At 36.4% G+C, this 25,911-nt stretch overlaps 3 protein-coding genes and 1 non-coding gene across 7 annotated transcripts; 2 read left to right on the top strand and 2 right to left on the bottom strand.

Moving 5' to 3' along the window:
- Window positions 1-8,185: 8,185 nt before the first annotated feature.
- On the bottom strand, window positions 8,186-8,785 carry LOC133737458 (uncharacterized). The gene has a single exon (XM_062165002.1). It carries the CDS (start codon window positions 8,783-8,785, stop codon window positions 8,186-8,188), a length of 600 nt encoding a protein of 199 aa, XP_062020986.1.
- Window positions 8,786-10,849: 2,064 nt separating this feature from the next.
- LOC133737459 (uncharacterized protein At5g03900, chloroplastic-like) lies at window positions 10,850-12,524 on the top strand. Its single transcript, XM_062165003.1, has 4 exons — window positions 10,850-11,341; window positions 11,424-11,510; window positions 11,594-11,657; window positions 12,447-12,524. Exons 1-4 carry the CDS (start codon window positions 11,211-11,213, stop codon window positions 12,522-12,524), a joined length of 360 nt encoding a protein of 119 aa, XP_062020987.1. The 5' UTR covers window positions 10,850-11,210.
- A 2,009-nt stretch (window positions 12,525-14,533) lies between these two features.
- Window positions 14,534-14,640, top strand: LOC133741642 (small nucleolar RNA R71). Its single transcript, XR_009862075.1, has one exon. It is a non-coding gene; the product is annotated as a small nucleolar RNA R71 (small nucleolar RNA).
- Window positions 14,641-16,518: 1,878 nt separating this feature from the next.
- LOC133739689 (uncharacterized) lies at window positions 16,519-25,525 on the bottom strand. Of its 4 annotated transcripts, none has more exons than XM_062167478.1 (5): window positions 25,117-25,517; window positions 24,199-24,318; window positions 24,002-24,085; window positions 22,947-23,000; window positions 16,528-16,758 (listed from the first exon to the last, which is right to left on the bottom strand). In XM_062167478.1, exons 1-5 carry the CDS (start codon window positions 25,118-25,120, stop codon window positions 16,712-16,714), a joined length of 309 nt encoding a protein of 102 aa, XP_062023462.1. In that variant the 5' UTR covers window positions 25,121-25,517; the 3' UTR covers window positions 16,528-16,711. The 4 variants fall into 4 exon arrangements, with proteins under 4 accessions (XP_062023461.1, XP_062023462.1, XP_062023460.1 ...); XM_062167476.1 differs by having other exon boundaries at window positions 16,533-16,758; window positions 25,142-25,515; XM_062167479.1 differs by having other exon boundaries at window positions 16,534-16,758; window positions 25,131-25,511.
- Window positions 25,526-25,911: the final 386 nt, after the last annotated feature.

The following is a 25,911-nucleotide window of genomic DNA, read 5'->3' on the forward strand; positions in this document are numbered from 1 at the left end:
TTCCGAAAATAAATACTAAGTTAACTAAATAATTAAAATGCAAAAATATAAAAATACAAATGGACTGCAAGAACAAAGATCAAAGTCGAAACTCATGATTAAAATTGATTCAAGTTCATCATTGTTCATCATAGTCATGTAAGAGGAGTTGATCATGTGAAACGTTAAAAGCAAACAATTCCTCATATTTTACTTTCAATGCTAATTAATCTAAGTGAAAGCACATAGACTAATCCTATCAAACATGCATTCAAGCCCTAGAAAGCTAGTCAATCATACATGTTTAACGCAATAAGCACCTAGAAAGGCTATCAACTCAAATGTGCAACTTAGTATGAAAAAGTCCACCTAATTGCAATCTTCTTTGATTAAATTCGGTTTTTGTACAAAACCTTTACTACTTATTGAGTCAAGAACACAAAACCAAAAAGTTGATTCATGTTCTTAAATTCGTAGCAACATTCACATAAAAACCCTAAATGTTTCGAACCATTCAAGATTATCATACAAAAGATTTCTATCATGCAAATTTAATCAAACACTCACACAAAAGCAACCATAAATCGCAATATATGAATCTGAAAATTAACAATTAATCATAGAATTTCAGAAATCAACACTTGTTCAAACATATGTGTCAACTAGGGTAAAACCAACGAAAATACAAAGCAAAGTTACAAGGAGAATCGGATTACACCGTGATGAAGGTGAGATGAATGAAGTGATGATGTGGTCTCTTGAATTTCGAAAGCAATCTTCAAGGTGGAGGATGGATGGTGTTCACGGCTTGTCTTCTTCTTCCTTGGCCTTGCTTGCACTTCGTGGTTGCCCTAGAGGATGGAGAAGAGCACGGCTAGGCTAGAGAGTTTTTTGGTTTTTTCTAAGTTGTAAAATGTATGGGGGAGAGGGGGGGGGGGGGGGGGGGGCTTGACGTTGTGAATAAAGGAGTATATATAGGAGCACGGCAAACTTGGTCCCCAAGCACATATTTTCTGATTTATTTTCCAAGGAATTAAGTTAATAATTCCACATAGCTTCAACCAATGAGAAATTGCCAAGTAAGCCCTAGTGTGTCATCCAACCAATCACAAAACTCCATGGTGATTCCCTAATATATTCTTGCCGAATTCCCTTGATTTTTTTCTGATTTTCTTCTTGCAATTTCGGCCAAAATATACTTAGGGTTTCTAGGAATGAATCTAGACGCCTTTTGGTGCTTTTCTTGATGTCCACACTTTTTCTTTCCATAAAACTCTCCCTAGAATATCTTTTTGCCGAATTCTCTAGGGTTTCTTCATGAATATCACGGCAACTTCCTCCTTTTCCTCTTGGCTTGGACGGCAAGAGTCTCCTAGGGTTTATCTTTCCATTAAAATTACCCTAGAAAATCTCTTGCGTAATCTTCTTTTAATTTCTGATTTTCACGCCATCTCCCTTGTTTCTCTCTTTAGTTTTCACGGCAAAACATCTCTAGGGTTAGGGTTTTGCGTCACAAACCCTAATGTCATGGGCTTTGATGGGCCTTGGTCCAATTTGCCGAAAATCCATAGAGTTCTTGGGCCTCGTTGCTTCATCTTCAAGCCTTCTTATTTTCCAATGCAAAACACTTCATTTCTTTCATTTCTTTTCATAGTTGCGTTGGAAACTTCATTGGTAAGCTCTCCTCCATTTCGCAGGGTTTCCTGGTTGCACTAGGAAAGCTTGTTTCTTCATTTCTGCTCAAATGTGTGGACCGTTTTCTCTCATATTCGTTCGTCTTGATGTTCGCAAGCTCCTCTTTCCATTTGTGCGTTCATTTCCACTTTTTAGCTCGGAGGTCCTGAAAATAGAAACTAGTATGAAAAATAGAAACTTACCTAATTTGAAAAATAGAAACTTACTAAAAATGAAAAATAGAAAGTTACTAAAAATGAAAAATAGAAACTTGCCAGAAATGAGAAATGAAAACTACAAAAATAGAAACTTTCTAAAAATGGAAAATAGAAACTAAGAAAAATGGAAACTTTCTACAAATAGGAACTTTCCCAATCAAAGAATGGAAACTTTCCTAAACAGAGTTTTACTAAGGAAATGACGCAAGAAATGTAAGGAAATGCAGTTAAAACGTCGCATTAAAATGCTCCTATCAATGGGCGAATGGAATTAATTCTGGGTCTGCGGCTAAATTAGGTCTAATGAATATATATGGAATGAGGTAAGGTCCGCTCCTTTTGTTTCGGTGAAGAGAGGATGGGGTCTGTCCCGCGGTCATGGTGAGAGGAGAATGCAAAGGAATAGATGAGGTGATTGTGAGGTGGCACAATCTGACTGGGTTAAGGAAGAAAGAAGGAAAATTGTGGCTGGTGGGTGCTTGCACATGCAGCTGTGCGTTTTGCCAGCAAAAGAAACAAAGAAAGGCTGCTATCCGGCTATCCCCCCCCCCCCTTGCATAATTAAGCCCCAATGCTTAATTGTATTGCTGCCATGTGTGAAAAGGATAATAAAGCAGTGGGTGCCCATCTTTCCTTGTATGCTGCACGTTTTGTGCTTAATTAACCAATTAAGCTTAATTGCATTAATCAATTAACTTAATTGCTTAATTAAGATTTCCACAATTTCGTCCTTTTGCTAAAAATTCCGAATTGCTCCATTTTGCGTCATTTTCTCACGATCTCCGTAACTCCGCTTATTTCCTACAAAATAAATAAAAATGGATTAACTATATATTAATTAACTTGAGGATTAGCTTAATTATAGTATTTTAGATATAATTACACGTATAAAAATGCGTGTAATCACACCCCCACACTTGAACTTTGCTTGTCCTCAAGCAAACTAAATGAAATCTAATCCAAAAATCTACTAACTTACAAAAATAAAGAAAGTGTAGTATTAGCCTTTCCAACCAAAACCCTCGGAGAACTAATTATGTAGATGACCATGAAGTAGGTATAAGCACAACATAAGATTTTCAAATTTCTAAGGCAATTAAGATGCACATGTGAGACATGCTCAAATATATGCATGTGTTGACCATGTGCCAAATCAATCCACCATAATCAAATAGGCATATAGAAGACCCGATATAACCCACTAAACTCACAAAGGTTCACTAAATATTACCGCTCAAGTGTTTACGGGTTATATATATTTCACTCAAAAGCAATTTCACAACACACATCGCCATATGCTTGCTCTTTGATCTCATCTCCGCTAGGTAGCCCACAACATTCAAGATCAAGAGGTCTTTTATTTGGTTGTAATGGGGCTAAGGGTAAGTGGCTAATAGAAATGAAGGATAAGGAAAGACAAAGTCCATGGAAATCGGTGAAGCAACTCTCTCTTGTAGAGATATATGACTTTTGCTTTCGAATGCTAACTCACTCACTCTAATCCCAATGTACAACCCACACTATACTACGTAAAATTTTTATTTTTTTTTTTCACACGAGTTTTTCTTTTCTTTTTTTTCTTCTACTTTTCTTTTCCTTGAACTTTCTTTCTATTTTCACAATTTTTTTTTTTTTGAACAAACACACATACTCACCCCCACACTTATTCTTTTGTAACCTCACACTTTTAACTTTTTCTTTATTTTGAAGCACTTAAACTTAAAGTCATTCTCTCGAATCGCTTCACCAACTACCATGGAAGGGTAGGATAAAAGTGTATAGGCTAGGTAGGAATTTGTGGTGCAAATGAACAAAAAGGCTAAAAATATAAATAGGCTCAAAGTGGCAATCTAGTGGTAAATATCTTTGGGCACATGCTTCTTTGGCTATGGTGGTATTAACCTAATTGCCTCAATCCTTTCTATCCCGTCGCAAGCTCAAAGTAGCCTCGAGAGGTCTCAAGCAAGTTCTAGATACGCAATGTCATGAAATTCTACACACATGAAAGAATAAGTGAATGAACGATGCATACACTATAGATATAAGCACAAAAGCTCACAAATAAGGGCATGCAAGTCAATCAAATCATCTATATGCTTCTCTAATTATGATGAACCAACCTAACCATAGGCTATGTGCACACATATAGTCAAGCATAGATCATATATACACTTAATCACAAAACAAATTCAAAGTCCTAGATCATGCTTAATCTATCCACAATCATAACAAGTTAAGTCCATGGCTCGTCATTGGGGTTGGAAAAGGCATTAACCACTAAATTCTAATTACAAAAAAAAACAAATCTAATTTTTTTTTTGGGATAGGGTACCCTCACCCTCACCCCCACACTTAAAACCAACATTGTCCTCAATGTTGCAAAGTGAGCTCGAAAGCCAAATCCATGTCGGATTTAGGCATGAGAGTGAAGTTCGGGCGTAGGCACAAAAGATAACTATGAAAATGAAAAATCTAAATACGGAGAAGAAATGCGAAAACCCCCTTTTTGAAGACATCCCATAACGCGCGACCTTCGGAGAAGACCAATAGACACCAACCTCAAGGCATAAGCCTTGACTTCCTTTGCGTATGCTCCAAGCTAGGCTCCATGGTGCTTAAATAGTTCAAGTCTCCATTTTCAAGTGAATGTGGTCCTTGGAGCTTCAATCCTCCCCAAAATAAGTATCAAGCTTCACCCAAAAACAAACTCCATCTCCATACCCTCCCAACCTCCAAAAACATGGCCAAGAAGGCCTTATTCAACTACCTACTTCGACAAAAAGGATAATCAAAATTTCAAAATTTGGTAGGGTTGCCTCCCCACTAGTGCTTCTTTTTAGAGACCTCTAAGCCGGTCTATCTCATATTGCTTCTCACTTCAAGGTGGTGTCATCAAGGAATTGCACCTCTTTAAAAGCCTCATAAGTATGGTCAAAGTAATGCCTTAGGCGATGCCCATTGACCTTGAATGTTTCCCCATTCCTCAAGTTCTTGACTTCAATGGCTCCATGTGGGAATACCTCAACCACTTCATACGGTCCACTCCAACGAGATCTTAATTTTCCGGGAAAAAGATGAAGCTTAGAATTGTATAGGAGCACCTTTTGATGAGGCTCAAAGATCTTCTCAACAAGTCTTTTATCATGTGTTACCTTTGTCCTCTCCTTAAACGATTTGATACTATCATAAGCCTCCCTTCTTATTTCCTCCAACTCATGGAGATCAAATTTTTGCTTCTCACCCACTTTGGCTAGATCAAAATTTAATTGCTTTATTGCCCAAAATGCCTTGTGCTCAAGCTCTACGGGTAAGTGGAAAGCCTTGCCATAAACAAGTCGGAATGGAGTCATGCCCAAAGGGGTCTTATATGCGGTACGGTATGCCCACAAAGCATCATGAAGTTTGGTACTCCAATCCTTCCTTGAGCTATTCACCGTCTTCTCTAGAATTCCCTTCACCTCCCTATTGGAAATTTCAACTTGCCCGCTTGTTTGCGGGTGGTAGGGAGTGGCGACCTTGTGTTTAACCCCATATTTCTTCAAAAGTGAAGCAAATGCTCGGTTGATAAAATGGGAACCACCATCACTTATGATGATCTTGGGTGTGCCAAATCTAGTAAAGATGTGCTCTTGGAGGAATTTGAGAACTACCTTAGCATCATTGGTCCGAGTTGCTTGCGCTTCTACCCATTTTGAGATGTAATCCACCGCAACAAGAATGTACTCAAACCCATTTGAATTAGGAAAGGGCCCCATAATGTCTATTCCCCATGTGTCAAAGATTTCCACCTCAATGATGTTAGTCAAAGGCATTTGGTCTCTAGAGGTGAGTCTCCCCACTCTTTGACATTGGTCACACTTCTTGGCATAATCATGAGAATCTTTGAATAATGTGGGCTAAAAGAAACCGGCTTGTAGGATCTTGAAAGCGGTCTTCTTTCCACCAAAATGTCCACCACAAGTGTGGGAATGACAATGCTCAAGAATATTAGGAACTTCCCATTGTGGCACACATCTTCTCAAAACTTCGTCTTGACCAACTTTCCATAAAATAGGGTCATCCCATACATACTGACATGCATCTCTTCTAAATCTCCTCTTGGTTTGATAGTCCCAATCCTCCGGAATAAATGTACCACCACTTGCCCAATAATTGACAATGTGAACAAATCATGGAAGCTCCTTTGATGTAACGGTAAAGAGTTGCTCATCCGGAAAGGAATCAACAATAGGAATAGTACAATCATCTCCCCCATCAATAAGTCTTGACAAATGGTCCACTACAACATTTTCCTTGCCGGCTTTGTCATGAATCTCTATGTCAAACTCTTGTAGAAGCAAAACCCATCTAATAAGTCTTAGCTTGGACTCTTTCTTGGCTAAGAGATACTTCAATGCCGAGTGGTCCGTGTGCACAATCACTTTAGAACCCCAGAGATAACTCCGAAACTTTTCTAAAGCAAATATGATAGCCAAGAGTTCTTTCTCCGTTGTTGTGTAATTCACTTGAGCTTCATTCAAGGTTCTACTTGCATAATAGATAGCATGCATCAATCTCCCATGCTTTTGTCCCAACACCGCCCCTAAGACAAAATCGGAAGCATCACACATCAACTCAAATGGGAGTGACCAATCGGGAGCACACATAATAGGAGCACAAGTCAAGAGTCTTTTGATTTCATTGAAAGCAATGAGGCAAGCTTTGTTGAAGTCCCAAGGAGCATCTTTTGCCAACAAATCACATAGAGGCTTGGATATCTTGGAGAAATTTGGGATAAATCATCGATAAAAACCGGCATGTCCCAAAAAACTTCTTATACCTTTGATGTTCACCGGTGGAGGTAGCTTTTCAATTACTTCAATTTTTGCTTTGTCCACTTCAATTCCCCTCTTAGAAACCACATGACCTAAGACAATGCCCTCTTCCACCATGAAATGACACTTCTCCCAATTCAAGACCAAATTGCTTTCTTCACAACGCTTCAAGACTAGGCTCAAATGGTGTAGGCAATCATCGAAAGTGTTACCATGAACCGAAAAATCATCCATAAAGATGTCCATGAATTTTTCGGTCATATCATGAAATAGAGCCATCATACATCTTTGGAAGGTTGCCGGAGCATTACATAAGCCAAAGGGCATACGCCTATAAGCAAATGTACCAAAAGGACAAGTGAAAGTCGTATTTTCTTGGTCTTCGGGAGCAATCACAATTTGATTATATCCACTATAGCCATCTAAGAAGCAAAAATAGGAATGTCCCGCCAATCTCTCCAACATGTGGTCAATGAAAGGTAGAGGGAAATGGTCCTTTCTAGTAGCACTATTCAACTTCCGGTAATCTATGCATACCCTCCAACCATTTTGCACTATTTGAGAAACATCTTCTCCTTTGTCATTCTTCATCACCGTCATTCCTCCTTTCTTAGGAACGACTTGTACAGGAGAAACCCATTTTGAATCCGAAATAGGATAAATCACACCGGCATCTAGAAGCTTTGTCACCTCATTCTTGACCACTTCCATCATAGGAGGGTTAAGTCTTCTTTGAGCATCTCTAGAGGGCTTGCTATCTTCCTCCATGTAAATGTGATGCATACTCTTGCTAGCACATATTCCCTTTATGTCTTCTATAGTCCACCCCAAAGCTCCTTTGTGCTCTTTCAACACTTTCAATAACTTGGCTTCATCAACGTCACAAAGCTTGGAAGAGATAACCACCGGCAATGTGTCATTAGGTCCCAAAAATGCATACTTGAGAGTAGATGGGAGAGGCTTTAGCTCAAGTGTAGGAGGAGAAATAATAGAGGGCAACAACTTCGCTTGAAGATCAAGCATGCTAATAGGAGTGTGTGAGGAAGAGGTGGGCATAGCAACTTCAATAGTGGAATCATCTTCTTCAATACTTTTGTCATTGAACTCTTCTCCATGATGCATAATAGAAGCTACTAAAGAATCCTTGGCACTTGTTTGAATGAAAGTCTTCTCAACCATGGAATCAACCATATCTACCCGAAAACACTCACCTAAGTGAAGAGGACTTCTCATGGCATCAAAATTTCGGAAGCCAATAGTAGTATAAAAAACGGTCATCGTCAAGATTCCCTTCTTTACACTAATGTTGGTATCGGCAGTGGCCATGAATGCTCTACCAAGCAATATAGGAGATTCATCCTCCTTAACATCAATACTCTTAGCCATGTCAAGAACAACAAAATCCGCCGGCACATAGAGAGAATCAATCTTCACAAGCACATCTTCTAGCATCCCTCTTGGGTAGACAACACTCCTATCCGCCATTTTCAATGAAATTTTTTAAGGCTTAAGATCATCAAGACCAAGTGTTCGATAAATATCATATGGCATCAAATTAATACTTGCTCCTAAGTCCAACATCGCCTTGTCAAAGAATCTTGACCCAATAGTGCATGGCATGGTGAAACTACAGGGATCTTTAAGTTTAGGAGGCAATTTTTCTTGAAGAATAGCCGATACACTCTCACTTAGACAAACTTGCTCATGCTCCTTAAATGCTCTTTTGTTTGTGCACACATCCTTTAAAAACTTAGCATAAGAAGGCACTTGCTTTATGGCTTCCAACAAAGGGATATTGATGTTGACTTTCTTGAACAACTCAATGAACTCTTTCGTTTGTGCTTCTTGCTTCTTCTTTAACTCTTGCTTTCGCTTCACTTGAGGATAAGGCAATGGAATCTCACAATCCGTCATATCTAGAGGAGGCACACAAATTGGACCCTTTCTTGGCTTTTGAGCTTGAGTAGATGCTTGACCACTTGATGGATCCCTAGGGTTACTCACGGCTTCATTGGGGTCTCTACCCTTTATAGCCTCGCCCAAATTATCAAGAGCCATGGAATTCCCATTCTTAGGATCTACGACATCACTAGAAACCATCGGTTGCACAATAGAAGGATTTGTAGTCTTGTCTTGAATAAGAGTGGGAGAAACCGAAGCTTGGCTAGTGTGAGGCTTGTCAACATTAGAAACTCCTCCGGAGGGTACATTTTCTTCCCCTCCGGCTACCTTATCCTCCTCCTTACACTACTAAAAAAAATTGCATTTGCGACGGTTTTTTACTTCGACAGCGATTTCCGTCGCAATTGTTATCAATTGCAACGGCAAATATTCCGTAGCGAATAATTTTTATTATTAGCGACGGTAAATCTTTACCATAGTAGAATTAGTTATTAATTGCGACGCATTTTCATGTTGTCGTCGCAAACATATACATATCTAGTTTATTAAAAAACCACCTCCCTATCACTCCTTTTCCTCACTTAACCACCACTCCCTTCCCAAACCTCAACTGTCGATCACACCCTCCTCTCACAGATCCATGCCCAAGCTCGACCTCCACTGCGCTGCCACCGAGCCCAAGTTCCAGGGAGGCCGCTTCGAGGAGGGCATCACCGACGCCATCGAGCGCTTCACCGACGCCGTCGAGCCCTTCACCGAGTCCATCTCCTTCGACAAAGCCCTCTACAAGCATGACATCATGGGCAGCAAGGCCCACGCCTCAATGCTCCCCAAACAGGTCCTTCACTTTAGTTTCTCCATTTTCAGTTCTCTCAATTTCTCAATTTCTAGGGTTTGATTTGGCTACTATTAGGGATTCATCACTGTCGATCTGATAGTTATGAACTGAGTTGGATGGAATTGATAACTCGTTTACTGTTTGTATCTGAGTCTTTAGCTTCCAGATCTGATTTGATTTCGTTTTTTTTTGTCAACTTCCAGTCTTTAGCTTCCAGCTCGATTTCTCAACTTCCATAATGCCGCTCGGCTCTTCTCCGATGCGCCTCCTCCCTCCGGAGAGCCTCCGTCGATTCCACCGCCTCCTTCAATTAATATGGTTTCAATTTTTTTTGGGTGATTGGTTTGTTTTGGGGTGCTCATGATTAGTTTGTTTTGATTTTGTAGGTTCTATGCCTCAGACACCCTCTACTCCGCGCCACCTTCAATCTCTAACTCTCTGAACGTAAGTTCCAACTTTTAAGTTTGAATTGGTATTTTAGTTAGTGGGTAGTTGGGTACTGAATCTATTTTGAATTGGGGTTGAAATTTGAAGAGAAGAATTTGTTCTTCAGTTCTTCACTTCTTCGTATCTGTTTGAAACTTTGAATTGGTTCTTCGTCTTCACTAATTGGTTCTTAAACTAAAATGTTTGCACTACAGGCATGTTGTTCTTCCTCCAGAAGTGTCCAAACTACTTCCAATTTTCCAAAGAATCGGCTTCTTTCTTTCTGAGGTAGTTTTTTTTTGTTGGATTTGTGTTGGCCTTTTGGAGATATGTATTAGCCATATAAGGTCTCAAAGATTAGGGAATGATTATTGTTAAAATTCAAAGAGATTGTATCCAGTTCCTTTTGTAACTCGGTATATGTATTTGACTGCTGCATTAGTTTTTCAGGTCTAATGTTTGATTCGATATTTGGTTGTTGTCCTTCTCCTTCGGTGCCAAATGTTTTCTCTTTTTTCTTTTCTAGATTGGGTTTATTGATTTAGTATCATTTTGGATATTTAACTGGGTGAATGCATCAATTTATTGTTTGCGGCACTACATCTAGTGGTGGACTGGTGGTTAACTTGCTTTTTTCTTTTTAGCTTGTTGTGTGTTTGGTTTATATTGAAATTGAAAGAGGAATAAGATAGTGACATTATGTATCATGTATCGTGTACCATGTTCTTGAAGCAAAAATAGTAATTAATTTTTGAGTGCAATGTGTTGATGACTTAATGTTGGAATCCTAGTCCCTGAAATATAGTTATAAGTTCATAACCCAGATTTTTGTGCTAGCTCTGTTAATGCTCTGCTATTTCAATTCTAATCAATTATTATGTTCCATTTAGTGCTTTCTGTTAATGAATTATGATCATGGCATTCTGTTTGTTTATGGGAATTATGGCTTAATGCTTCATGCTAGCCTGTTAGTTCAATTCTATTCTTGTTAATGCTGCTGTATCAGTTTTGGCCTTTTGGAGATATATTGTAAATGTGTAATGTATCTTGTTTTGAGGACTCTTTTGAAATATGAATATTCTAGATGCAATTTTATTACTCCATAAGTCTTTCCATATTTTTATTTATATAAATAAAGAAGTATTGGAAAAATCAATTTCTGTTTTGGACTGTGATATCCTTGCAATTTATGAGATTATCACATTAGTTAGTAGTGTTTCTTGCATGGTGTTGATACTATTAACTCTTGGGTCTCAAGCCATTATGCTTCATGCAATCCCACTCATGCCTTTTTTAATGGCTTAGTTCTCTTAAGATAAGGAAATATATTATTCATTCAGAAATATTTAAATGTAAAAAATGCATATTATGTGGGGAAACATTCTGTACCAGTTTCCATCTCTACGGCGCATAGCTTCTAGGAAGATGAGAATATGTCCAGAGTTTGTTGGAAGAGCTGATAATTTTTTTAAGGAGAAATGGCAATTCAGGTCCTTATTCTATTTGCCTTTTCCAATTGTTCCGTGAGTTCCATCTGCAATTAAATTTAGCAATTAAGCTTTCTCTTTGCAGAAAAACTAGTAATGCTAAGAGAGCAATGGTCGTTGGACTTGGTGGACTCAAAGTATTTGGGGTTCTCATTCTAAGAGGCCTATTAAAGTATGTTTGACTTGAACTTTGTTATTGCTTGCTTCTGTTTGCTCTATATTTTTCTTATCTCACCAATCCATTCTCATTCAAAGGGATCCTATAGTTGCACAAGTTGGCTTTATCAAGTTTATTACAAGCATAAATCCTCTACTTCAGGTATAATTTAATTGCAGTTAAATAGAAAGTTCCTACTTGTTGCTCAGTATGTACATATTTTTGTGAAATACTTGAGCTAGAAAGTATTATGTTGTGAATACGATGCAACTGTGAATACATACACCGAAACTTATGTTGTGAATTGCTAGCATCATCTGAGTCGATAACAGATCAACTGCTCATAGAACTGTGATTTTCAATTTCATTATAATATCCTGGTATCAAATATAATCTATTGCATAGTATTATTGAACAATGATTGCAGATTGGGCAAAAGTGAAGATTATTTTTCAATCATATTTCAATACAAGGACATGTGTGAGAGATGCATGCTTTAAAATTTTAAAATTTGTTTGTAGAACAACTCAAAGCATGCATCTCTTGCAGCAACTAAGGAGGTTTGAATAACCAAAATGATAGTTTCTGAAGTTTTAGGAAAGAAAAAAAAATGATTTCTGGTATGTTTAGGTGCTAATATCAGATTAAAAAGTGTTTCGAGTGTTACCTGTGTGTAGTAACTAAGTTGACATGAAGGTTCAAGATATGGATCCTATATTAGTGATAGGTTTTCAGGAATACATTCCAGAGTTCGATAAATTTGTGTCATACCCCTATGTCAAGTATGACCATATCATGTGGAATGAGAAATATTATGGAGCTGAAGATTTACTTTCCTTCAAAGAAGACAAAAAAAAAAAACATTCTCATTTTGTCTCATTCGATCCTTACCTTGCACTCTGCATTCCTGATTTTTATGAATCTCTCTCTTATATTGTGTTCTTTTAGCAGGGCAAATATCCAGTCTCATATACATGTGGTGCACTTTGTCTGCAACTTCTCTGTGTATGTGCATCACATATACTGTAAAATATTTTTTTCAATGTAACTATATTTCCTTCGAAATAAATCTGGAAAGCACTTGGGATTAGATCTCAGGTGACCAAATGATCTAGATCTTCTGTTATAAATGATTTGCCGTCAGAATATTGTACATTGTGCTTCTCTAATGCATGTACAATAATTTTCATTTTTGCATGTTCTTGTAATGAAAATATGGTGCAATTTTACACCATATTTTTTTTTTTTTAAATTTCTTTTTTTGCGACGGCAACCTTGCCGTTGCAAATACCTCCACATGGATTATCCTGAAACAGACATTGCGACGGAAGTCACCGTAGCAAATAGCCGTCGCAAAAAAATAACTGATGCGACGGCAAGAGAATACCGTCGCAATTAGCTTTTGCGACGGCATTTTACCGTTGCAAATGGATTTTGTGACGCCACCTATTGCAACGCCAACATTTTCGTCGCAAAAGGCTCAATTTTCCGTTGCGAAAAGTTTTTTCCGTCGCAAAAGCCCAATTTGCCGTCGCAAAAGCAATTCTTTTTAGTAGTGTTATTTCTTCCTTTTGCATTCAAAGCCACATCACCCACTCCAATTCCCGGGGGTATATTTTCTTCCCCCCGGTTCCCATCCTCCTTTGAATTAAAAGCATGCAAATAATCATTATTCAAATTGCCACGAGATACATTTTCTTCCCTCGTGGCACCATCATGCATATCACTATCATATTCCTCAACCAACACATAACCATCATTAGAATGTAGAGAGGTAGAGTTGGGAACATGTGTGGAAGGGGAAACACAATTACCAAGAGAATGTGATATAGTAGGAGAGGGAGCATTAAATGGGGCATTCACATGCAAAGGGGATTGAGAAGATGAAGGTAAATATACCTTATTGTCGTATGTCCTCCCGCTTCGAAGAGTAGTAATAGCCTTGGCTACATGCTTCGGGTTCTTCTCCGTTGTGGAAGGAAGAGCTCCCATTGGTCTCTCACTCAAATTGGTGGCTATTTGGCCCATTTGTATCTCTAATTTAGTCATGCTTTGTTGTAGACTTTGATACCCTTGAGCTAGTGAAGAGATGTTTTGCTTGGTCTCCACATTGGTAGAAGTTTGAACCTTGAGGAACTCACCCATCAATTCTTCAAATTAGGCTTCTTTGGTTCACTTGGAGCTTGAATCGGCATGCCTTGAAGAATAGGTGGGGAATTGTAGCTCTCGCCTTGATTTGGACCTTGAAATGAGCTAGAATTGCCTTGAAACTTGCTACCACTATAGCCAATACCTTGTGTAAACCCGGGAGAGACATTTGGAGCTTGGAATCCTTGTGAAAAAGTGGCTTGACCATGAGAATAAGGCATATATGCTTGCTGCCTTTGTGAAGAAATAGGCATAAAATGAGTGTTTCCTTGGTGCACATTGCCATGGGGCATGAAATTGGATGATCCTTGGCCTTGGTTGCCTCCAAAGCCTTGCTTTCCTCCTTGGTGCATATTAGAAACTCCACCTTTATCTTTCCAAGAAAAATTGGGGTGATTTCTCCAACCGGGGTTATAACTGTTGGAGTATGGATCATTTCTTAGGTACCTTGGCACAAAACTACCCACTTGGTTAACATGCTCCTCCATAAATTCTGGATATTGAGAAGATAAATGGCTCTCTTGAGTGGAATGTGCTAGGCTCTCACAAAGCAAACATGGTGTAGAAGTCACCATCTTGACTTGTGCTTGAGGAGGGTTCCAGTTAACTTGATTTAGAAATTGGTCAATCTTACCTTCTAACCTTTTGAATTCATGCATAGAATGCCCGGTTGATGTCCCTTGAACCTAATAAATACCACCTCGATTAGGTATACTCTCCTTGTATCAAGATCATCCCATTGAAGGGAGTTGAGAGAAAGCTCCTCGTATGTGTCCCAAGCGGCATCCGGGAGTTTACTTGCAATAGTTCCACCACTAAAAGTGTCAACCCTTTGCCTTTGATCCGACATCAATCCTCTATAGAACTTATCCACAAGGAACCACTTCTCTAACCCATGGTGAGGACATGACATCTCCAAGTCCTTGAATCGCTCCCAACACTCATTAAAACTTTCTTGTGGGAGTTGTTGGAATGCAACAAGCTCATCTCTAACATTGGAAGTTCTTGAAGGAGGAAAATATTTTCCCAAGAAAGTTTCTTGCATCTCAATCCATGTGCGTATGGATCTAGGAGGCAACTTACTTAACCACTTCCTCGCATAGTCCTTGAGTGTGAAAGGGAACAATCTAAGCTTCAAACCATCGAGATTGAGACCATGTAGTTGAACGGTAGTACACACTTCTTCAAACTCCGCAATATGATCATATGGATTATTTGAGGGCATGCCATGGAATACGGGTAGAATGCTCAAAGTTCTTGGCTTGATCTCAAAATGATGCTCACATGGAGGGAGCACAATACAAGAAGGATGATCAAAAATTGTGGGACTAGTGTATTCCCTCATTGTCTTTCGCTCCCCCATGGTGTTTGTAGGTTGTGACCTTAATGGACTCGGTGAAAGACTTCTTGGATGTACTGGTCTAGGAGGTGCTCGCTTTCTTGGACGACCTCTTTGTCTCTTTGGAGCTTCACTCATGCACCTCGCAAAAATATGACCACGTAAGAAATACTCAAGAATTCACAAAATAAGCAACTTGAATCCAATTTCACGCTTCACAATGAATGAGAGATGTAATAAGATAAGGTAAGACAACAATTAAACGAGAAAATAAAATAAATTAAAGCAAATAACAAGTGAAAAGCTAACAACTCAAGAAACTAACGACTAATTAGAAAATGTAATAAAAAGCTAGCAAACAAGTCAAGCCAAGTGATGATCGCTATCGATGCTCATGTCTTACATGTACTACAAAGTAATACAAGGGCCGTCACTTCGATAGAAATAACCACAATGTCTCAATAACAAATCACACAAGTAAAAAGTAACAAAAATACGCAAAGTAAAACAAACAATCACCAAATTATTATTATTATTATTTTTTTAAGCTACACACAAAAAGAAAAATTAACTACAACTAAGAAAATAATGCAAGTGGCCTAACATCCTAAAACCAAGGGATTAGAGTGTAATATCTCTAATCCCCGGCAACGGCGCCATTTGATTTGATGCCTAAAATGCAACTTACGCGCAACAAGGACACGGTCATCAAAGAATTGGGAAATATTTAAACCCGGAAATATCGTACCTCGGGGATCTTGAGCTAACTCAAATCCAATGGTTTATGGGTCACAAAATTCACTTGCCAAACTACAAGAAAAATTGTAAAATGGCTAAGTGAGACACCAAGTCTCACACATGCACGGCTTAGGTCTCCCGAAGCCAAAAAGTAGCCAAGAACTCACCAAAATAAATTGGAAGTCTCAAGACCTTATGGTACTTACAATGAAAAATGTGAGCAAATATTTGGGGGAATTAATTTTTAGTTTTGGAAATTAAAAACTAGGAAATTAAAATTTGCAAAAAAGTAAAGTGCTAGAAATTTAAAGGTTTGGAAAACAATGGACAAAATTTGGGTACTAAGGCATCCACTCTAGCAATCATTTACCGTAACAACACAATTTTGGCACACAACAAAAGGGAAATGACGCAATCCCTAACTCTAAGCCGGACTAGGGCCTTAGAGTGATAATGCAAATCCGGACTAGGGCATTCACATTCTCATAGTACAAAAATAATGTAAATCCGGGCTAGGGCATTCACATTCTCATCACACACACATTAAGACCGGACTAGGGCTCCTAACATGCGTAAAATGGCATTAAGTCAATTTTTAGAGACTAACAATTTGCTCACGACAACATGCTCATTCATAAAATCAAGTCACTAATTAAATGAATTTCATGATGAGGACAAGAACTAGTCATAAAACTAGCAATGTTGCCCGCACTTTGCTGCGGGGATTGGAGCTAATTCTCCCGTGCGATGGTGTGGGTTTTTTTTTTTTTTTTAGAATGATAATTTTGAGCAAAGATATAGTTCAAGATTAAACTAAAATCAACCACTACATAATTGAACAATTACTTGCTTGGACCTAAAACTCAGAGCATAGCTTGTATACATAAAAATATGATGTACATCATATCATATTACAATTGAGCAAGTAGAGAGAGATTTCATGGATTGCAGCTTTAAGAAAATCAATGAAGCCCATCATATTTGTCAGTGTTCAACCCCTTCGGTCTCCATATCCTTGTAAGTTGTTGCTGTGTCCATCTATGATAGGAGCATTTTAATGCGACGTTTTAACTGCATTTCCTTACATTTCTTGCGTCATTTCCTTAGTAAAACTCTGTTTAGGAAAGTTTCCATTCTTTGATTGGGAAAGTTCCTATTTGTAGAAAGTTTCCATTTTTCTTAGTTTCTATTTTCCATTTTTAGGAAGTTTCTATTTTTGTAGTTTTCATTTCTCATTTCTGGCAAGTTTCTATTTTTCATTTTTAGTAACTTTCTATTTTTCATTTTTAGTAAGTTTCTATTTTTCAAATTAGGTAAGTTTCTATTTTTCATACTAGTTTCTATTTTCAGGACTTCCGAGCTAAAAAAGTGGAAATGAACGCACGAATGGAAAGAGGAGCTTGCGAACATCAAGACGAACAAATATGGGAGAAAACGGGCCACACATTTGAGCAGAAATGAAGAAACAAGCTTTCCTAGTGCAACCAGGAAACCCTGCGAAATGGAGGAGAGCTTACCAATGAAGTTTCCAACGCAACTATGAAAAGAAATGAAAGAAATGAAGTGTTTTGCGTTGGAAAATAAGAAGGCTTGAAGATGAAGCAACGAAGCCCAAGAACTCTATGGATTTTCGGCAAATTGGACCAAGGCCCATCATAGCCCATGACATTAGGGTTTGTGACGCAAAACCCTAACCCTAGAGATGTTTTGCCGTGAAAACCAAAGAGAGAAACAAGGGAGATGGCGTGAAAATCAGAAATTAAAAGAAGATTACGCAAGAGATTTTCTAGGGTAATTTTAATGGAAAGATAAACCCTAGGAGACTCTTGCCGTCCAAGCCAAGAGGAAAAGGAGGAAGTTGCCGTGATATTCATGAAGAAACCCTAGAGAATTCGGCAAAAAGATATTCTAGGGAGAGTTTTATGGAAAGAAAAAGTGTGGACATCAAGAAAAGCACCAAAAGGCGTCTAGATTCATTCCTAGAAACCCTAAGTATATTTTGGCCGAAATTGCAAGAAGAAAATCAGAAAATAATCAAGGGAATTCGGCAAGAATATATTAGGGAATCTCCATGGAGTTTTGTGATTGGTTGGATGACACACTAGGGCTTATTTGGCAATTTCTCATTGGTGGAAGCTATGTGGAATTATTAACTTAATTCCTTGGAAAATAAATCAGAAAATATGTGCTTGGGGACCAAGTTTGCCGTGCTCCTATATATACTCCTTTATTCACAACGTCAAAGGGGTTCCTCTCTTCCATACAATTTACACTTTAGAAAAAATCAGAAAAGTTCTCTAGAATAGCCGTGAGTTCTTCCATCCTCTAGAGCAAGCCACGAGTTCAAGTAAGGCCAAGGGAGACGAAGAATTGCCGTGAGCATCATCATCCACCACCATCCTTGAAGCTTGCTTTCGAGATTCAAGAGACCACCACATCAATCGTTCATCACCATCTCCATCTCACGTTGTAATCTGATTCTCCTTTGTAACCTTTGCTTTGATTTCGTTGGTTTTGCTCTAGTTGACATATATGTTTGAATGAATATTAATTTCTGGAATTTTTTATGATTGAATGAAATTTTCAGATTCATATTATTGTTCTTCGAAAGTTGCTTATGTGAGTTTGGTTAATTAAATTTGCTTTATAGATAACTTTTGTGTTTTAATCTTATGTGGTTGCAAACACTTAGGGTTTTGATATGAATGGTGCTACAATTTAAGAACATGAATCAACTTTTTGGTTTTGTGTTCTTGAATCGAAAAGTAGTAAAGGTTTTGTACAAAAACCGAATTTAATTAAAGAGAATTGCAATTAGGTGGACTTTTCCATACTAAGTTGCACACTTGAGTTGATAGCCTTTCTAGGTGCTTATTGCGTTGAACATGTCATGATTGACTAGCTTTCTAGGGCTTGAATGCATGTTTGATAGGATTAGTCTTTGTGCTTTCACTTAGGTTAATTAGCATTGAAAAGTAAAATATGGGAAATTGTTTGCTTTTAACGTTTCACATGATCAACTCCTTTCTCATGACTTAGATGAACAATATTAGGGTTTGAATCAATTTTAATCATATGTTTCGGTTTTTGATCTTTGTTCTCTCATTCCATCTTTATTTTTATGTTTTTGCATTTTAATTGTTTTGTTAACTTAGTTTTATTTTCGAAGAAAACCAAAATCAAAAACACCCCCTTTTTCGTAAATAATGTATATGTGTGAATATTATACTTTGTTTTAATTTTAATTGTTTAATTGTTTGACAATGACAGGTGTACCCTCAATCCCCGGAATAGAACGATCCCTATTTACTTTATACTACTAACGACATTTCAGGGTTAAATTATGCGCTTGCTTTGAGCGCATTAATCTACAATAAAAGAGTAAGTATGAGTAGTTAGTTTTTTTGTATCAGATTCAATATGTTAACTTGAATGGTAACTTTTTTTAACATTTTCAATTATACTTATGTCTTTGTTAGGGAAAATTCTAGTATATGTTGACGTATGTCATACATCAACTTTTTTGAATATTTTAGACCGTTGGATTTAATTAAAAGTTGAATATATCTGACGGTCTGAAATATTCAATAGTGGCAACCTGCTTACCCGTTAACCTGTATCAATTTTTTTTTTTTTTTTTTTTTAAGATTCCCAATTACATATCAAAAATAAAATTAAAAAAGCCCTAAATTAAAAAGAGAAGAAGAAGATTATCCCCGTCCAGATTACTCGTCCAAATAACCTAACATCTATACAGTGATGAGTTAATAACAAGCGTAATCTTGTCTTGACAGAAGAAGTCTAGCAGTCCAGCCTTCAACCTCCTTGACACCAACATCAAAGCAAGGATTGATAACCAAACATAATGAATAAGATCATAGCTCTACACAAAAGTCTCATGCTTAACTAGGGATGATTATTGGAAATGCGAAACATAACGACAAGCATAATGGCAGAGCAACACCAATTTCAAATTGGAGTTTCGTTTTTCTCTCTAGGATTCTATAATCTGGACCACCACCTCTTGTATAAATAATCCACTGTCATAAAGCAAGCAATTAATACAATTTCAAATTGATTTTCTCTCTGTTCATCCTTGCAATACATTGCTTCAATCTATCAAAGCAAACTCCTGATTCATTGCAAAACCAGCGTGAAATTTTGGAATTTCACCCTGGAGATCAAGAACAGATAATTACGGGCTACAAAGCCTCACAACAATCTATAACATACAATTGAGATCAAATAGTTAAATTTCACACGAAATCAATCCAAAGACTCAAACTTCTCTAAAGATTATGGGTACCCAAATAGAAATCAATCCAAACAACAAACAAAACTGAACATGAACATGAACAAACACAGAATAGGAGTACTATATATTAGGGTTTAGGCTTTAGATAAACAATATTTAATACAGAATAGGAGTACTATTAGGGTTTAAGGTTTAGAGTTTCAGTATTAAGATCGAGGACCTTTAGGGTTTAGGGTTTAGATAAACGACTTTAAATAAATTTTGTAGTAGAGCTCTAAACTATGGTAATGCAATATATAAGTGAACTATTTTATCGAGGAGCATATATCTCGTTGAGAAAGAAATATCTTGTTGAAGAGCAAATATCTTATTGAAGAGGAGATATATGTTGTCAAGGAGGAGATATATTGATGAGGAGCAAATATCTTGTCAAGGGTGAGATATGTTGTTGAGGAGCAGATATCTTGTCAAGAAAGACATATGTAGTCGATGAGCAGATATCATGTGAAGGAGGAGATATCTCATTGAGGAAGAGATATCTTATCAAGGAGCGGATATCTTATCGAGAAACATATATTTCATTGAGGAAGAAATATCTTATCAAAGAGCTTCGTAATGAATATATAAATTTTTAGGGAATAGGGTTAGGGTTTACAATTTAGGGGTTAGGAGGATCTTGATAATGAATATATCTTGTTGTTTTGTAATTTGTTAAACAACATTTAATACGGATTAGGAGTACTATTGTAGTTTCCAAATAACTGGATGGGTAATGCAGCCATTTCGACCGTCATTACTTCGTTACGGTTTTGTGACGCTAGGTCCCGAAAAAAGGTTGATGAGAGATTAAGACAAATTGAAAACTTTAGGGTTTGAGAATTCTGATTTGGGGGTTTTGGGGCTTCTTCGATTAGATTTCTGTAAATTCAAAGACAAGAGAAACTAAGGATGGAGAGAATTGCAGCGGAGAAGTGAATCAAGTGATAGCGGAGCGATGTTCAGGCAGCCATGGATCTGACACGCTAGAATTTCAACTATGAACCAAGGAGGAAGAAGGAAGAAGGACGCTGGAAGAGAAAGACAAATAGAGAACCCCAATCCTCAGTTCGGAAAAAAAAAAAAAAAAAAAGGGAAAAAAAAAAACACAACACAATCTCTTGATAGAACAAATTATTGTAAAAAGTGGTAGTCAAGTTGTAATTAGTGTTAATATTTCACTATAACAAGTTTGAGAACAGTTTTACCAATAAAACAACGAATTGTGGTAAAAAGTGGTAATTTAGTTATAATAAGTGTTAATACTTCATTAGTACAAGTTTTCAGAACCACTTTACTAATAAAACAACGAATGTGTTGCTATAATAGTAAAACTTCATATATTTAAGTAAATTTATGGTGAGTCCTTTATGGTGTAATAAGGTTGTCTATCTTGTAATTACTGTCTTTTATGAGTTATTTACATATTTAACGATGTTTTTTTCCTGATTTTACGACAATTGAGGTCCAAAGTAGTAACTAAGGTTGTATTTATGGTAATTCTTTAATATTACAAGTTTGAGAACCATTTAACCGATAAGACAACGAATTATTGTAGAAGTAGTAATCAAGCTCTTATTTGTAGTAATTTTTTATATTACAAGTCTCAGACCCATTTTACTAATGTGACAACGAATTGCTGTTAACGTGGTAAAACTTTATGTATATATTATAAATGAGGCGTGAGTCCTTAATTGTGTATTAAAGTTCTATATTTTGTAATTTAATACTTTTCTTGTGTAAATCTCATCATCCATGAGATAATTACTCGTTTGACAATGCATTTTACTATAAATTACAACAATTGAGGTATAACGTTGTAATTATGGTTGTTTTTATGATAATTACATGAAATGTGATCCATTTACAAAAAAAAAATGATCCCTTTACCAATGCTACAACAAATGTTTTGTTTATATGGTAAATAATCATATTAGACCTAAAACTTTTCAAGTCCTTATTCTTGTAATCCAGTTGTTCTTTTTGTAACTAGAGTCATTTCTTTTGTAAATTATATCATCGATGAGGCATTTTACAACAAAAGACCACATTGGACGTATTTAGTGATAATTATAGTTGTAATAAAAGTAATTACAACATTTACGATCTTCATTACAAGTTTTTGAACGATTTACGTATAAAAGAATAAATGAGTACTTAGTATGGTAATTTTTTTTTTAAGTACACATGTCAAATTATAAGTGGATAACCTGTTGACCTGTACAACAGGTTTCACTAACTAATTTAATTTAATATATATTAATTAAAAAGTTGATGTATGACAAACATCAACACACCTTAGACTTCCCCCTTTGTTAGATAAATACTTGCCATGATTACAAAGGCCAAAATCAAAATTTAGCTTTAACAAAGATAAGGAAAATTCTACAATGTGTTAACGTATGACATGCATACAATTGCCTTAAAAGTGGTAAAATGAGTCCTCAAAATAGTAATATTAGTCCTTAAAGTAGTAACATGAGTCCTTAAAGTGGTAAATTTTCTTAGTTACCACATGAGTCCTCAAAATAGTAATATTAGTCTTCAAAGTGGTAACATGAGTCCTTAAAGTGGCAAATTTTCTTAGTTTACCATATGAGTCCTCAAAATAGTAATATTAGTTCTCAAAGTGGTAACATGAGTCCTTAAAGGGGTAAAAATAGTTGATGTATGAGAAATGTTAACATACCATAGCTTTACCCCAAAGATAAACAACATTCTTTATGGGTCATTAATCCTAGAAGCAGAATTCACAACTTCTGTATCTACAGTTATGAATGAGAGGTGCACATGAGTAAATTGTGCTTTGTGTATCTGACTCACACAGTCACACATATAACATAGCACATCATAATTAAAGGAAAAAAAGTTGTTTAAACAAAGGACTGCAAAGAAGTAAACAAAGTAAAAATATATAATTAAGAATCTTTACTACCATCAGTTGGGAGGTGTTGGAAAGAATTATTTTCATTTAATTCCACCAATGAATCTGCAGGTAAAACAAGGCAAAAAACTAAAGTTACAGAAAATGTTAAATTAATATATAATAATCAATCAAATAACCACTCATCCAAAATCAACAATACGTATGATACACTTATAATATGTTTCTGTTTAGTACTTCCAGTTTTTGCTCTGTATCCCTAGCTAGTCTACAGAAAACTATATTCAAGTCAAACAATTACCATTTATATTTTTTACACAGAAAGCCAGAAACTAAGAACCTAAAACAAACACCGAATCAAGCAAAGCCCACTCATAGAATACACATTCACAATTACAGCTTTTTACTTTTTAGACACATTAATTTTTTTCAATTACTGTGTATCAAGTGTTTAAAATCAATCCTTTCACACCTGCAACATGTATAATGGGAATGATACATGAACATCAAAAATTACTCACAATACTAAAAAAAAAAAAAAAAAAATCACAAACAGAATTGAATACATAACAAAAGAATTCATGTCTCTGAGCAAATCATTTTTAAAAATTTGACAAAGCAAAGGAAACATGTAATAGGAATTGTACATAAACTACAGATTACTAATTCAGTATTCTAAATCAACACCAACAACAAATAGAAACTTACATCAAGAACAACAGAAGTACACAAAGAAGAAATAAAATTTAAAAGTATTGATACCGAGTCTTTATCAGTAACTTCATCAAACAATCTCTGGATACCAAGCCTCCACTAATCTCTAAACCAAAGCATTACAGAAATAATCAAGCAAAATCTTAAACTCTCATCGATAAAGAGAAAATGCAGACCAACAACGTAAAAACTTAAAATTGTGATTTCTGAACCTCTAAAGTTTATTCTATGGCAGCCATTAAGCTCAATCCAATTTGAACAAATTAGTTTACCAATACTGACTCAAAAACTAACAGTAACGAATACCCACGCCAGATACAAAGTAGCTCGTAAAGCTTCCATCTTTACCTAAATAAATCAAACATCCAACCATAAACAGAACTTCATTATACCTTGAGTGACATTTTGATCATCATCTCCTGATTGTATTTCATTCTGACATTCATTAGATCCTCCAGCGATTTCTAGATGAAACACTGTAACCAACAATGAAACAATATGAATTAATTTACATTGCACAGACACAATTATTTTTCTTCACACCACATATAAATGTCAATGTTTAAGAAAGCATAAAAGTTGTACTCACTTGTTTTCAATCTCTTTGATTTGACACAACTACATTTAGATTCTCCTTGATCAACTCGGTCACTTGTGGATTGTTCCAAGAACCTCTTTATTCCTCTCTTGGCATTCTCAGCTGCCATCTCTGTAGTTACATATATAATCCAATTAAAATTTTAGATCATAATCCTCATTCATGATAATTTATCAATCAACCTGATTCCAAAAGAGTAGGACAACAATTCTAAGAAGTGATTAGTCAGATAAATAGATAGACAGATGTATGCAGCTACATGTTTAGGGAGACAATTAAGTCTACGGTGAATTTGTGTTTGACAAATGATAATGTGAAACATATTACCTAGTTAGGTCCAAAGAATACGCTTTCTATACCTTAATATCTAATGGAGTAGTCCTGTCTTTATAATATATATAGATATATTGAGCACAATTGTCAGAAGAAAATACACAAACTAAACATGGAAAAAGAAAATATTATCACTTAATAAACAAATATCAAGAATATTGTAACAAACTAAGCACAAATTGCATAAAAGCATATGCAACGAAAAACAGAGAAAAGAAAAACCTGCCTCTAAAAATGCTGACGTGAAAAAAAAACATTCATTTGAACTCAAAAAGAAAAGCAATGTTAATAATCTTATAGTCTAGCTGCCAGTGATATGCAGCTAATTAGTCAAATCTACAGAGTAAAACCCCGAGATTAATCAAATCGGCTACAAAGAACTGCAATTTGCACAATTCACTCTATACCCAAACCAACTTTAGCATACAAAGACAATTTTAAAGTCTCCACATTTGGAATTTTTCAATTGTAAAACTCTAGAAACTAAAAACCCAAATGCTTACACGACTTGGACTAAATCCTAATATCAAAAAGACAATGAAATTCAACACTATGCTGCAATAGATTAATTAATACCCATAGAGGTTTACCCAATTCTTACTGTTCTTGATTTCAATTCCCCCGCCGAGGTCGGTTGAATATGAAGCTCGATTTGGATAGAGGCTGATCATATTTAATCGCTGATGTCGGTGGATTATCAGATTGGATTTCGATTTTGATAGAGATTTCCGGAAAAGTATGAGGTCGGTTGCAACGCTTGGTTTAATAAGGATCAACTGTGGTTCTCTATATTGCCTCAAGATAGAGACTTCTGGAAAAGTATGAGGTCGGTTGCCTCATATAGAGATGTCTGGAAACGTATAGAAGCATGGTAACCCGTAATTAGAAGAAGAAGAGAAGGGCAAAAGCGTCATTCAATTGGGGCTCGAATGAACAATGGCCACGCGAATGAACAGTGACGCGCCTGTGAACAGTCCACGCGCTTTAGATTATAGATAATTGGCCAATTGCTATAACAAATTCCCATCGAAAATTACGCAAAGTCATGAACAAAAACCACATCATACTTTCATTAAGCACAAAAAATTAATGTCATTACATGGTAAAAATTGCTAGGGCTTCAAGCCCTAGACCCAAATAAGAAACTACTCACAACCCATCAACATACCCACAAAGAAATTCATCAATTACAAGAAATTATAGCAAGAAGAGAGTAAAGAAAAGAGAGAGACCAATACTAATCACAACTACACTAAAGAGTGAGCATGACTAGCTTGGAATTATACTCTCTCTTATACCTAAAAATCCGAGATCTTGAAAAATTGATGAACTTTGGGTGAGTGATGATGAAAAATAGATGGGAGGAGAGTG

Source organism: Rosa rugosa, chromosome 3 (genome assembly GCF_958449725.1).
Source record: "Rosa rugosa chromosome 3, drRosRugo1.1, whole genome shotgun sequence".
In the NCBI taxonomy this organism is placed as follows: Eukaryota; Viridiplantae; Streptophyta; class Magnoliopsida; order Rosales; family Rosaceae; genus Rosa; species Rosa rugosa.